General features: G+C 49.3%; 1 protein-coding gene across 3 annotated transcripts in view; it reads left to right on the top strand.

Moving 5' to 3' along the window:
* pdzrn3b (PDZ domain containing RING finger 3b) overlaps positions 1 to 5,686 on the top strand; it is a 78,146-nt gene extending 72,460 nt beyond the window's left edge. For all 3 annotated transcript variants that reach the window (XM_076015697.1, XM_076015700.1, XM_076015699.1), the window contains 6 exons: positions 802 to 889; positions 1,640 to 1,738; positions 1,830 to 1,892; positions 2,018 to 2,119; positions 2,384 to 2,500; positions 3,191 to 5,686. In XM_076015697.1, coding sequence (XP_075871812.1) covers positions 802 to 889; positions 1,640 to 1,738; positions 1,830 to 1,892; positions 2,018 to 2,119; positions 2,384 to 2,500; positions 3,191 to 4,690 — 1,969 coding nt within the window. In that variant the 3' untranslated portion in view covers positions 4,691 to 5,686. The remainder of the gene's footprint in view (positions 1 to 801; positions 890 to 1,639; positions 1,739 to 1,829; positions 1,893 to 2,017; positions 2,120 to 2,383; positions 2,501 to 3,190) is intronic.
* Positions 5,687 to 14,181: the final 8,495 nt, after the last annotated feature.

Genomic DNA, 14,181 nt, shown 5'->3' on the forward strand with positions numbered 1-14,181 from the left:
GAACATTTTTAAATCATTTTTTCCTCCATTACTATCAGAACCGTTGCTGGTCTGCAAACTCTCAAAGTTTATCATATTAAATGTCGAGTTTGCGTCCTATTTTACCCTTGTCTCTCTCCGTGGTGGCAGCTAGTTACGAGTTGTGTCACTTACACTGGCAGAATTCCTGGCATGTCAGATCCACTTTTAAAAAAAGCGATGAGATCCGCGTGAATCGAGTCTCAGACGATCAGTCAGAGTTCTTCACCTGCTTGGCTGCTTAGCGGATAGCGGAGGCGGACCACACACAGCGTCAGGCGTCTGCAGGGAAGCGGTGGCGGCGGCTGGAAAAGTGGCGTTCCTGCGGGAGAGCAGACACGCCAGCGTGACGGCGGAGACCCGCCTCTCCCCAGATGGCGCTGCGCTGTGTCTCCGTCTCCCAGCGGGGTGTGTGTGTGTGTGTGTGTGTGTGTGTGTGTGTGTGTGTGTGTGTGTGTGTGTGTGTGTTGGCCCCGTGGCGCCTGGCTGTGTTCGCTGCTCCTGCGGCAGAGCTCGACCTTTAATGACTAATCACGGTTACTTTAATTGATTCCCGACTCAAATTAACATCCCCACACTCTGAAGGTGTGGATGAGCTGCAGGCTGTCGGGCTCCTGCGAATCTCATCCAGCAGTGATTTCCACAGGGAGCTCTCTGGTTTTTTTGGGGGTGTTTTTTTTTTCCCCATTTCTCATTTTCAAACCATGAAACCCAGGCCGAAAAGATGTTTCTGGTTCTGGTCAATGGTTTGTGTCACGTCCACTCTGTTGTGCCTCTCCTCAGACATCCTCCAGGACACGCCTACTTTGACCCCAACGACTTCCTGGAGGGCATGCAGCCGGACATGGAGCGGGAGGAGCTGGAGTACGAGGTGAGACATCAGGAGAATGGTCGTTATGTTTTCCTCTTTGATTGCTACTTGCTGCAAATGTTCCGTCTCCTCCTCCGCCCAATCATAACGCGCCATTTTCACTGGTCAGTGAACTGGTCACGTGACCCCGTACGTCACGTCCGCTGACATGTAAATGCGAAAAGAAAAAAAAAAAGTGTTTCCATGAACCTTCTGCGATATTCCTCTCTATGGATACGTGTGGAAAAACCACCTGATGAGAGCCTCAACACCTCTGAGCCATAATGGAGAGGTTTTGCCAAGTCTGGCTGTTTCCATCACCAGTTTTTATTGAGGGACGACGTAAGAACCTAAGTATTGCCATACTTAGTGTTCTGCTAGTGTTCGTGTTCCCCGCGCCTTTAATCCTGTCTGATTTGAGACGGTCGTTGGCGTTCAAGCTGCGACATCATCAGTGGGCGGGGCAGGAGCGGCTGGTTCCCGTCCTCTGCCCTCGGGTGGACGCCAGCGCGGCGCCGCTATCTGCGTCTGTATCGGCGAGATTACAGGTGTCGACACGTGACAAACGGGAGCGGCACTGGTCTGCGTTCAGCCGCGTCGTCCCTCATCCTGTCAGCGGCAGGAAGACGCGTCGCAGTGACGGATGGATCGTCTGCCCGGTTCAATACATTTGGCCTCATTCCAGAGAGCAGAAGAAAGAAATAAACAGCCTATTGGGCGCTTTTGTTCACTGGATGCTGATCGAGTGTCCGCGTGTCTCCCTCCACACAGGAAGTGGATTTGTACCGAGCCAACATCCAGGACAAGCTGGGCCTGACCATCTGCTACCGGACCGACGACGAGGACGAGGCCGGGATCTACATCAGCGAGGTGGGAGATGAAGTCGGCCACCTCTGGTGGAGCAGGAGGTGTGAAAGAGGTTGTATCGGGATCTGATTGTTCTCTTCTGACTATTGTGAAGGTCGATCCAAACAGCATCGCAGCAAAGGACGGCCGGATCAGAGAGGGAGACAAGATTATCCAGGTGAGGCTGTTACGGTTACGGTTGGACACTGTAACTTTGAATTAGATGTTTAAAAAAAGTATGTTTCCCTGCAGTGCCTTTAAACACATCTGTCTGTCTGTCTGTCTGTCTGTCTGTCTGTCAAGATCAACGGCATGGAGATCCAGAACCGGGAGGATGCTGTTGCTCTGCTGACCAGCGAGGGGAACCAAAACATCTCTCTGCTGGTGGCCCGACCGGAGATCCAGGTACCATCCTGATGATGCTAAAAAAAAAAACAATAAAGGAGAAGGAAAACTAGGCTGGGGCCATCAGATCGGTGTCACAGGTCCAGGTGAAAGCCTGAGAGCTTCCCACCTGGACCAGAACCAGTGTCTTCAAAGCAGATGGCTTTTTTTTCTTTTTAGTTCCAACAAGCCGAGCGCACAACTTCTGGCAGTGTGATGTTTCACTGTGAACTTGATTATTCTTTTGTCTAATGAGGCGTCTCTCCCCCCCCCTCCCCCTCCCAGCTGGACGAGGGCTGGATGGATGATGACAGGAACGACTTCCTGGATGACCTCCACATGGACATGCTGGAGCAGCAGCACCATCAGGCCATGCAGTTCACTGCCAGCATGCTGCAGCAGGTACACAACACATGCACACACACACACACACACACACACACTCACACACTCAGCCAACCCACACATGTGTGGTTCACCTACGGAGGCGCTGCTGCTGAGGGCCACATCTGCTGCTCGCTGCAGCGCTGGCAGGACCTGAGCCTCGACAGATGAGACACACTGTCAGATTTGCTTCAACATCCATCACTGACTGCAGCCACTGACACGTCCTGACTCCACAGCAGCAGCAACAGCAGCAGCAGCAGCAGCAGCAGCCACTCGCGTTTCTACTCGAAAGTTGTTCTGAGCGCTGCAGGTCCTCAGTTCAATTTTCATTAGAATTCAAAATAATAAAAAAAAAAAAGAGATTTGAAAGAGCTTTATTGACATGGTGAACGTGCATCGAGATTGCCAAAGCAAGTGATACATACAGTTAAATTCAATTCAGTTAAAGATCCGAAAGATGAAATAAATGTGAAGATAATGCGAGAAAATGTGAGGCAATAAAAAGAGCCATTATAGACATATGCATGTACACATATACACATTGAAATCCATATACGTGTGTGTGTGTGTGTGTATTAATGCATGTGTATGTGCATATATGAAACAGCAATAAAAGAAACAGTTAACTTGTATATATTCACGCTCCTCTCTCTCTCTCTCTCTCTCCCTCTCTCTCTCTCCCCTTCTCTCGCTCGGCCTGTGCAGAAGAAGCACGAGGAGGACGGCGGCACCACGGACACGGCCACCCTGCTGTCCCACCGCCACGAGAAGGACAGTGGCGTGGGCCGCACCGACGAGAGCACGCGCAACGACGAGAGCTCGGAGCAGGAGAACCTGGCCGACGACCAGACCACGGCCTCCAACACGCTGGGCAGCAGCTGCAGGAAGCTGACCTACAGCCAGGACACGCTGGGCAGCGCCGACCTGCCCCTCGGCGGCGAGGCCTTCGTCTCGGCCGACTACGCCGACGCCGACTTCCTGGGCATCACCGTCGACGAGTGCGAGCGCTTCCGGGAGCTGCTGGAGCTCAAGTGCCAGATGAGGAACGGCGGCGGCGGCGGCGGGGGGGGTGTGGACGGCCAGGAGCAGGACGGCGTGGACCGCGAGCTGGAGATGCTGAACGAGGAGCTGCGCACCATCGAGCTGGAGTGCCTGAACATCGTGCGCGCTCACAAGATGCAGCTGCTGCGCGAGCAGTGCCGCGAGTCCTGGATGCTGCACGACGCCAGCTTCCGCAACTACAACACCAGCATCGACGCCCGGCGCCACCAGCTGGCCGACATCAGCGAGCTGCCCGAGAAGTCGGACAAGGACAGCTCCAGCGCCTACAACACGGGCGAGAGCTGCCGCAGCACGCCGCTCACCCTGGAGCTGTCCCCGGACAACTCGCTGCGGCGGGGCGGGGACGCCCAGGCCCCGCCCACCGCCGCCGCCGAGTCCCTCCTGTCGCCGGCCCAGGAGGCGTGCGGCGCTCCGAGCCGGAGCCGGAGCTCCTCCAAGGACTCGACCTCGGAGCCGCAGGCCGAGAGCAAAGAGCGCGAGTCGACCAAGTCGGGCCGCGGCTTCTCGCAGCCGCGCTCGCCCTACAAGCACGCCCACATCCCGGCCCACGCCCAGCACTACCAGAGCTACATGCAGCTCATCCAGCAGAAGTCGGCGGTGGAGTACGCCCAGAGCCAGATGAGCCTGGTCAGCATGTGCCGGGATGCCTCGGCCACCTCGCCCGGCGAGCTGGAGCCCAAGATGGAGTGGAAGGTGAAGATCCGCAGCGACGGCACGCGCTACATCACCAAGCGGCCCGTGCGCGACAAGCTGCTGCGGGAGCGCGCGCTGCGCATCAGCGAGGAGCGCTGCGGCATGACCACCGACGACGACGCGCTGAGCGAGCTGAAGATGGGCCGCTACTGGAGCAAGGAGGAGCGCAAGCAGCACGCCGCGCGCGCCCGCGAGCAGCGCCAGCGCCGCGAGTTCATGAAGCAGAGCCGCGCCGACTGCCTGCGGGCGGGGGAGGGGTCGGGGGGCGGCGGCGAGGACAGGCAGCGGGAGCCCAACATCATCGAACTCAGCCACAAGAAGATGATGAAGAAGCGCAACAAGAAGATCTTTGACAACTGGATGACCATCCAGGAACTGCTGACCCACGGAACCAAGTCCCCGGACGGCACCCGGGTCTACAACTCGCTGCTGTCCGTCACCACCGTCTGAGGCGCCGCCACAGCTTCTGCGTTCGTTTTTCTTTTCTTTACTTTTTTTTAATGCGGTGGGTGCCAGGAGGGGGCGCACTGCACCGCACCGCAGCGGAACTGTACATAGGACACTACCGCTTGGGGTAGAGATTCCTGCCTCGTTCAATGTGGCAACGTTCTGTAAATAGGAAATAAGGAAAGCGGAGGAAGAGGAGGAGGAGGAGTGGAGGAAGTAGGTGGGCAGGGCTTAGGTCAGGGGGTGGGGCCTGCGTGGGGCTGCTTTCTGTGATGGTGGACGGTACGATGATGAGAATGACTTTGGAAACAAAAGAGCAACACTTTCTTAAACTCCCTCAGTAATGTTTTCTACCGCTGTGCCTGATTTTTGAAGAATGTTCAGAAACATAAACACCAAGTTTTTTTTTTGTTCTGTTTTTTACTTCTTTTTTTTTTTTTTTTTTGGAAGGTTTGGAAAGTGTGTAAAGACCGCGTGCCATACATAACAGCCAGCATTTACACGATGTTATGTTTGTTTTGTTCGTACTATATATCACTTATCAGTATTTTACTGCTACGCTTTTATGGAAACGACGCTATTTCTTTTTCCTGCAAGGTAGAAAACAACACAGCCCTTCTTGGAAGGATGTTTGTAAATTAAATAATAAAAAAAAACAACAACATTATAATTGTGCTGAATGTGTTTTATTAGTTTGAATTTTCCCTCCAACGGTGCTGATTTTTCCCCAAAGTTGACGCCGCCAGCGACGAACCGTGCGTTCCACCCTGTCGACACGCTCACACAACCTGACGCCAGTGTGTAGCTGAAGGTTGTGTTCCCTCCCTCTGGATGTCCCGGTGTCTCTGTCTGTCGAAGCTCCTCGTAGTCAGTATCGCACTCTTAGGGTTCCGTGTACTTTATTGCAATAACATCCCATAATGAATCCTATAGTTAGCCACACGATTTGATGTCTTGTAAAATGAGAGAAATAATAAATTATTGTTTTATATATGATAATCTCATGGACGCTGTCTGACTTTGTCACTCTAAAGGGTTGTTTGTTTGTTTGTGTTGTTTTGTTTTTTGAGGAGGGGGTCACGATCAACAATGTTGCGATTCAAATTTGTGTTTGTCATATTAACCAGCTGGTAAAAGGCATATATATATATATATATGTACACATATAAGAATTTACATAGAGCAGAACAGAGTCTTGCTCCTCGTTGGCTGCCATCTGGCACTGCCATTCCTTACGAATTCTACACTGGACCTCTAATGTAATCAGTTATTTTTGCCGTTGTAATAGCGCGGCTCAGTGTTATTTTTGAACACAGCTACAGATGTATAGATAATTGCACAATCTCTGCCATTATGCACTTTAGACGGCTTCATTTCTCTCCGGGGTCTTTGTATTTTACACAGCCGCACTCGGTGCTAAAACATCGTCTCATCATCATCGCAGCCCCTACGGAGACTCAGACTTGTTGTTGTTGATGTCAGGTCGCCAGCCTCCAATGCTTTCACAGCCAAAGTTCCCCGAGGCTCCGGGGGATGTGTGCGCGTGTGTGCGTGTGTGTTTTGGTGTTGCAGCTCATGTCGGCCCGCAGCGTGCCAGCCTGGTATTTACACAAAACGATCCGATCAGCAGTCAGAGATCCCCGAGGCGGTCCAGATCTGATTCCGCCCCGGGCCAACAGTCGGCCGCTCTCTTGTTTCCTTATCATTCTAAATCCTCCCTCTGGCTGCTTGCACAGCCGCCCTGCCAGGACATCACAGCGGTCGCTTCCTCTGGAATAAAGCAGCTTTGGCAGCCCTCACTCACTCACTCACTCACTCACTCACTCACTCACTGATTTATTCGATTTATTTATCTGCTCAGTGGACTCACAGCCATCCATCTGTTGCAGGGACCTTGCCCCCCCGCCCCCCTCCACCCAGCTGATCTATTAATTAGCCACTCGGTGCTTCATTAGCGAGGACAAAGGCAGCTCAGACTCCAGAAGAGGAGACTCCTCTTCCGTGTCACATAAGAAGGTTGTGGGTTTGATTCCTGGGCCTGGCAGCAGCATCAGAGTCACACCATGTAAATCAGCCTCCTGAAGAAGAACCAGACGTAATGACTCACCACTCGGCCTGCACTATCAGGTGACCAAGCCGCCTCTGGAGCTCACGCCTTCTAGTTTTCTGTCCCGACTCGGCATCGCTTAACGAGGATGATGATGATGAGGATAACGAGAGCAGCCCCTCCTCCCCCCTCCTGCCTGAGTGTGATTGATGATCCCTCCCCCTCCTCCCCTCCCTTCCTCCCTCCCAGGCATGGATGGAACCCCGGTGCCACGTGATTTATGTGCAGCTGCGAGTTTTCTCAACACGCTGCTCTTTAAATGGGAGATAACGGCGCGGCAACACGAGGCCAAGACGAAAAAGCTCCAGCGATCGATGGTGGAGCCTCTCAAATACTTCACGATGGGAGATCAGCCAATCACAGGCCCGGCTCCGCCTCTTCCAGCGGGTGGTGTTTAGCTGGAATTATTATGTTTGAGATGAAAGCGATGTGGAGGAACAGAGAGGAACGGCATCCGTCTGAAGGAGCAGTCATCCATTAGCCGATAAGGAGGCCCTTCTTCCTCCCCTTTTTCCTCCTCTTCCTCCACCTCCTCCATCTCTTCTTCACCCTCCACCACCTCATCCTCTTCATCCCAATTTTCCTCCTCTTCCTCTTCCTCCTCCTCCACGTCCTTCTCGTCCATTTCCTCCTCCTGTTCCTTCACCTTCACCTCCTCCTCACTCTTTCCTCCTTCTCCTCTTCCTGCTCTTCCTCCTCATCTTCCTGATTGCAAAGCCGACTCACCGTGCCGCAGGAGCAAAAGAAAAAAGAAAAGAAAAAAAGAAGACCTTGGCTCCTGGACAAGCCCAGACATTATCACTCACAGGAACACGTTTACAAGCACACTGTCATCGTCACAAATCTTCATTCTGACAGACTGAGACTTAATTCAGTGAGAGCCGTTTGATCGGTGAGTGAAATAAGCAGACAAAAAAACAACGACTTGTGATTTATGATTTAAACATATCACTAAATAGAGTCTGTCATGGTTTTCACTCGGTGTGTTCGTCCTCCAAGGCGGTGCTGCAGATAAGAGACGACAAGCTGCCGGGCAAACTGACAGAAACATTCTCACGACTGTCGGACCAAAAAAACAGAAAAACAGCATGGGCCTTGGCAGCCTTTTCATTTGCAACTTGGTCCAAAAGCACATTTTTAAAGTTTTTTAAAGTTATCACACGAAAAGAAAAAGAAAACTTAGATGTGAACTCAAAACAAAACAAAGCAGGAAAAACACAAATATGAGTGAAAAAGTGTTCTGACCCGAGGCCAGTCAGTCTTTGATCTTCAGATTTATGAATCTCACAGTCACACCGGAATGTCAAGCAGGTTGCTTTTATCTCACGCGTCCATCTGGGGAAGAGCCCATTGGAAAACTTCTGGCATTGTCTCTGAAAATGAAATCAAGAGCGAGAGGCCTTACTTGTACTTTTCATTGTGCGTATTGTGCATGACTGGATGAGTGTGTAGCAATCCTGCCATGATGTGAACGTGTGTGGGTGTGAACGGATTGTTGGTGTGTCTGTGTGTGTGTGTGTGTGTGTGTGTGTGTGTGTGTGTGTGTGTGTGTGTGTGTGTGTGTGTGCATGCTTTCTTTCTTCTAGTAATGTTTTTCATAAAGTGCTCTGCATTACATATCTTGGAGGAAAAGCACCACCTGGATCAAATACACGACTTATTAAAAAAAACAAAAAAACAACATCACAGGATAACTTGCTGTTTTTAAATCAGTAATAAGGATTTGGATTTATGAATTGCCGTAAGACATCTTTTTAAATTCAGAGACAGAAGTTCCGAAGTAAACACATGACGCACACGTGATGAATGATGTTATATGAATAATAAAACTCATAACCCGTCCCTGATTTATCGCGAGGGTGAGCTGTGACGACGCAGCGAGACGCTGCAGTGACTGAAGATGATTGATGGCGGCGACACGTTTAGCTGCAGGAGATACGAAACGTGGACGGCGTGCACGGACTTGACGCGTCTTATCAGCTCTCAGTCGCGCGTGGAGGTCTGCTGAGGACGTGCGTGCAAACCCGTCCGTCAAAGTCAATCAGGAGGATGATTTACAGTGGCTGTGGATGAAGGTGAGGCAATAACAGGAAGAGCGGCTTATAAATTGTGATTTGGTGTCGTGTGAATAGTTGCAGATGAAGCTTTTTTTTTTCAACCCTTTTCTCCCCAACGGAGACATTCTGTCAGTCTGTGGTGAGCACAAAAAGAAATATTTAAAAATATATATTTTTTAAATACTTCAGTTGCACAGGATGGTTATCAGTTATCCAAAGAACTTACAGACAACAATAAAATCTTTTCCCTTTCTGTACACAGGTTGCCAGGGCTCAAGGAGGATTTAGAAGTGCCATCAATCAATCAATCAATCAATCAATCAATCAATCAATCAATCAATCAATCCATCTTTTATTTTTAGCAATACATCCGGCCTGAAGGTGTCTGGAATAGCTTTTTTTCCACAATCAAAGCCATCAATTGTCAGTTGTTTCTTTTCAAAAAAAGACATTTGTTGAAAAATCAGGCGTCAGCTTTTAGCTGCGGGCCGTAAACAGAGAGCAAAATATTCAGTTCCCTAGAACTGGAGAGATTTTAGACAATCCGCTGTGTAAAGTTGCTCTGTCGGGGTGAAAAACAAACAACACATCGGCTCCCTTTTCCTTCGCATTGGATGAAAAATTTGACATTTGCTCGGCAGGAAAAAGGAAAGAGCGGCGTGGTTCTTTCAGACGCTTGGTTCTGGATCTGCAACAACGCAGACCCACAAACATTTTGACTTGGCTTGAAAACATTTTTTGTGTCCTTCTCACTTCGGGGACGTGAATGCCAAACGCTATTCAACGCGCTGAATAGCGGAGACACATAAACGTCTCGGGGTCGCGCATTTGACCCCTGCTTGGTCTCGTTCGCTACAACGGCCCCTTTTGCCCGCGAGTTGTTTACGGCCCCGGCGGCGCCGTAACTCACGGTGCTCCGTCCTCCCACTGCTCGTCCCTCCCCGCCGCCGCCATTCACGCCAAAGCTTCCCGGGTCATGTCGCCGCGGACCTCTGTGGCTTCCTTCCCGCTGATTTACAGGCCGGCGGCTAATTTATCCCTCAGACGCATTCCACGTTCCGGCCTTTCAGTCTGCAGGACGACAGCAGCAGAGCGAGGGGAGAGTGGAAATTACTCACAGAAGGCAAATGTTTCCATGTAGACTTTAAACTATACTGTATTGTCAGTTCATCTATACATTGGCCGATCTCAGTCATCAATGAGGCTTCGCTGTCACAAAGCAGGAAACAAAGTGTATTTTCACAGCAAAGCCAGATTGCGCTGACAAAATATTAACAGTCATGTGTAACCTCAAGATTTGACTACTTGTTAGCAAGAGATTAGCGGTGAGCAGGTTTGCTTTTTTTGGCATGAATACAGTGGCGGAACAGATGAAAGAAAAATCTGCATGCATTTAAATGCACATGAACGTGACCAAAAAAAAATTCACCAATGCAGCAAACAAGACGGCTGGTATTGTCACTTCTAAACTGCCAGTTTGAGTTGTTTGTCTTGGACTCTTTGACTATCCGTTAACATGTTAGCAAGATACTGGTGCTAACTCAGCCAGAGAAAAAAGAAAGTTACTCATTTCAGTTCGGTCCGTCAGAGCTTTGCACATCGGGCACAAGTGCATTGTGGGTATTCTATAGCCACGCTAGCTGTAAAGCTGCTCCAGCGGAATCTTTATTTACTGTGGCTATTTTACAGACTCCTCACATGAGGATGACGCAACGTCTGACGTTGGACGTGATTCACACGATTTTAGACGTCAACCTTTTAATATCTGCCATCCACGCTGTCACTGATAATATATCTGTACCATTACATGTTCTGAGCTCATAGAAGACGTTGCACCTTCTGACTTGTGAAACACTTAAAGCCTTAAACAACATTTCGCTCCTCCAGCGTTTGAGTCCAGTCAATATGGAGGCTCCATTTCATTTGCTTCCTTTGTGAGAAAGGGGCCACCGAGACAAGCAAACAACCTCTGAAGGCATCATTTTGATAGCCAGGAGATGCAGGACTGGCTGCTCCGTGGTGGTGGTGGTGGTGGTGGTGGTGGTGGTGGTGGTGATTCAGTGGCGTCCAAACCACAGTGTTGGCTCAAACAGGAAGTCTTGGCTGTGTGGTGCCTCCCCGGCGCGGCCTCAATCTGTTATGATCATGAAAAAGCATCAGAGCCATATACCTCTTTGGCTTTGACACACACACACACACACACACACACACACACACACACACACACAATTGCTGTAATTGCACCTTTATTAGTCTCCCATTCACACTTTTTACAGCATGGCGCAAAGAGCAGGTCGCATATCTGGAAATGGCCCTAAAAGCACGAGGGGCCGCCATAAACAAGACCCTTCAGTGCAATTAGACTGAGTGGAGGGTGGAGGGGTTAGTGGGGCGGGGGGGTGGGCTGAAGGGGGTGTGTGTGTGTTGCTGCTGTGACTCAAGCATACCCCCATTACCGCCTACTTAACATGAACATAGGCCCCTCTCTGGTAAATACAAGCAGTGTTTTCAGGTTCAGACTGAGGACTCTGGTTGAGTTGAACCTTCAGGGATTCATGACTAAAAGATAATCATTTAAAAAGACTCTGGAAACTCTGGATCCAGGTCCTCAGTTGGAATCAATCACTGGCTTGCTTGGACTGGTGGCTTACAAGAGAACTGGAAAACTTTCCAAGGCTCTGACCCAGATGTACATGGCTGAACTCCAAGCGGCGGGATAAATTATTTTAGTGTGGAAAGTCAGCACAACAAAGGGTTCCGAGGATACAGAGGCCGACGCCGGTGGAAGGATGCGCGCTAGAAACATCGGCCGATGGGAAGAAATGAAGAAGAAGAAGAAGAAGAAGAAGAAGAAGAAGAAGAAGAAGAAGAAGAAGATTTGATTTTGATTTTTGAAAAATAACATTTATTTGCCGCTCTCATTTCCATTCAATCAATCAAACTACATAAATAAAGAAGAAGAAAAAGATTTTTGATTTTTACAATCACATTTATTTACAAAATACAGGCTAAAAACTTATGCACCTTTTCCTAACATAAATAACTGATTAAACAAAGAATTAAATGAAGAAGAAGAAGAAAACTGAGGTGTTGAGTATCTTGTGCTGAATCGACTCCCACCCGGGGGTGATGAATTTCATCAACACACCTTATGAAATGCTGAGGTGTCGGGGGGGCAGCGTCTCACCTTAATTTGGCCAAAACACATATTGCGTGACTTGGAAACAGCGGGAAAGTGGCATTTACAAGCTGTGGGCTGTTTTCCGAAGATCATTCTGATAAATCACACTCACACTTTTTTTTTTTCTTTTTGCAACAACATCTCGTGACAAATTAGACGAGAGGAGATGTGATGTAACTGACACTCTGGCACTCAGACAATAAATGATTAAGAAGATCGTGTCAGCTTTTATTCATTTACAAGAAGCAGCAGCAGCAGCCAGGAGCTCTGGAACACAGCCAAGAGTTCCAGGCTGAGATCCCGTGCGTCCGTTTTGCCGAGCTCCGGTGTAAAGTGTTTTCAGTCAAGCTCGGCTGTAAGTGACCATTCAGCTTCAGTACAGTTGTCAAAAAGGAGCTGTGAGAAGAAGTTAATCAGTTCGATGGCATTTTCACATTTCAAAGGAGTCAAACAAAAAGTTTCTTGTTTTACGACTGACAGGCTGGAGTCCAATGTTGCCCCTTGCACCAATAAGAAACCTGTTGCTAACTGGCTGGGGGTGTGGGGGATAAGTCAGTGGTCAGTGCAGAACATCCAATCACCTATCATGTTCTGCACCCCCCCCCCCACCACCACCACCACCACCACCACCACCACCACTCCCTACAACCCCAAAAACAGTTTTCTCTTCGGTTTGTTTGTTTTCTTTTGTTTTCAAATCTTTCTTTCTTTGATGATCAAGTGAAATGAATCCTGCAGATTTAGGGAACTTTCCATTGGTGCGGCTTCATTATCTATCTATCTGTCTATCTATCTATCTATCTATCTATCTGTCCTAAAGAAGAGTGTAACAAAGCAGTGTAAGTGTGTCAGAGAGTGCACACACCAACAGCAGCAGATAGAGGAGGAAGAGGATGAGAGAGAGGAGGAGGAGGAAGAGGAGGAGGTTGAGGAAGAGGTGGAGGAGGAAGAGGAGGAGGAAGAGGAGGAGGAGGAGGAGGAAGAGAAAGAGGAGTGCTGAATTTTGATCCCAGCACTCAGCACGGTCAACCAGGCTTGACAAGTAAACAGTGCCCTCCTGTGCCGTTGGAGCACACAGGAACTGCACGTCTGGAAGCCTTACTGGCCTTTTAAACCTTTCAGCCTTGCCAGTGACACAAATCAACTTTGAGAGGTGACCCCCAAGCCGCTCGGACCTCCTTGTGGAGCCTCCTTCTTGAACGCCGTCAGCGCCACCTGATGGGCCCAGCGAGTCAAAGCTGGCCTGCAGTTCTTCCTCTGAACTCCACTCCACTGGTGGCGTCTTGCTGCATCCCTGAATTTCCACTGGCCACAAGACTGATGAAGCCCTTTAACCTGTGTGGCCATAATGTTATTGGATGTTTGAGTTCAAATACAGAATGGAGGCAGCTTTTTGTTTCAATAGGGACTGGGCGCCAGCCATGGACAGGTCGCGGCCAGGGCAAGGACATTTTCTTTCTTCCTCTTATAGCTCCGCCGCCTATTACCACCAAAATTTGACCCCTGAGCATGCAAGCAGGTCAGAGGTGGCTAAAAATTTCATAAAATGAAGAGAAAATGGCAAAATATGGTTCTACATCGCCCCCTACAGATACCCAAAACACTTAAATGGCCCTAGCGGCTACTAGGAAGGTTGTAGAGACATGGGATTCAAAAAAACATGTGTTTGTCTCATTAAGGCCTATAATTCACCTGATCTGACCTTTGACCTTAGCGAACCAGATGTGCACTATTTAAATTTGTTTAAAAAAAATGTTGTTGTTTTTGTTTTGTTTTTTAAATTGTGCAGAAGTCAAAAAACATATGTTGATGGCTTGAAAATTCAGTATTACACATTCCCTTCGAAACCCACAAAAGCGATATTATATTAGGTGCCAGGATACAATACACAGTGGTGGGGAAAAGTGGTGTTTTTTGGACACCTCTAAGCACTGTATTGTGTGACAAATTGGCCTCCAGTCTCTAAATTCACTGTCCAGATGGCAACGATGTGACAACTACGAAACGGCGTTGTCACATTTTCCCACTCTGGGACCCGTTGTCAAAAAATACCGTTTCGGGGGACCCAAAACGCCGTTGCCATATGGACGAAAGGCCGTAACGGTGAAACACTTTACCGTTTCCACCAAAAAACGTTCCCGTGTGGACA

Source organism: Nelusetta ayraudi, unplaced genomic scaffold (genome assembly GCF_046127955.1).
Source record: "Nelusetta ayraudi isolate G7.1 ecotype Tasmania unplaced genomic scaffold, CSIRO-AGI_Nayr_v1 ptg000193l, whole genome shotgun sequence".
In the NCBI taxonomy this organism is placed as follows: domain Eukaryota; kingdom Metazoa; phylum Chordata; class Actinopteri; order Tetraodontiformes; family Monacanthidae; genus Nelusetta; species Nelusetta ayraudi.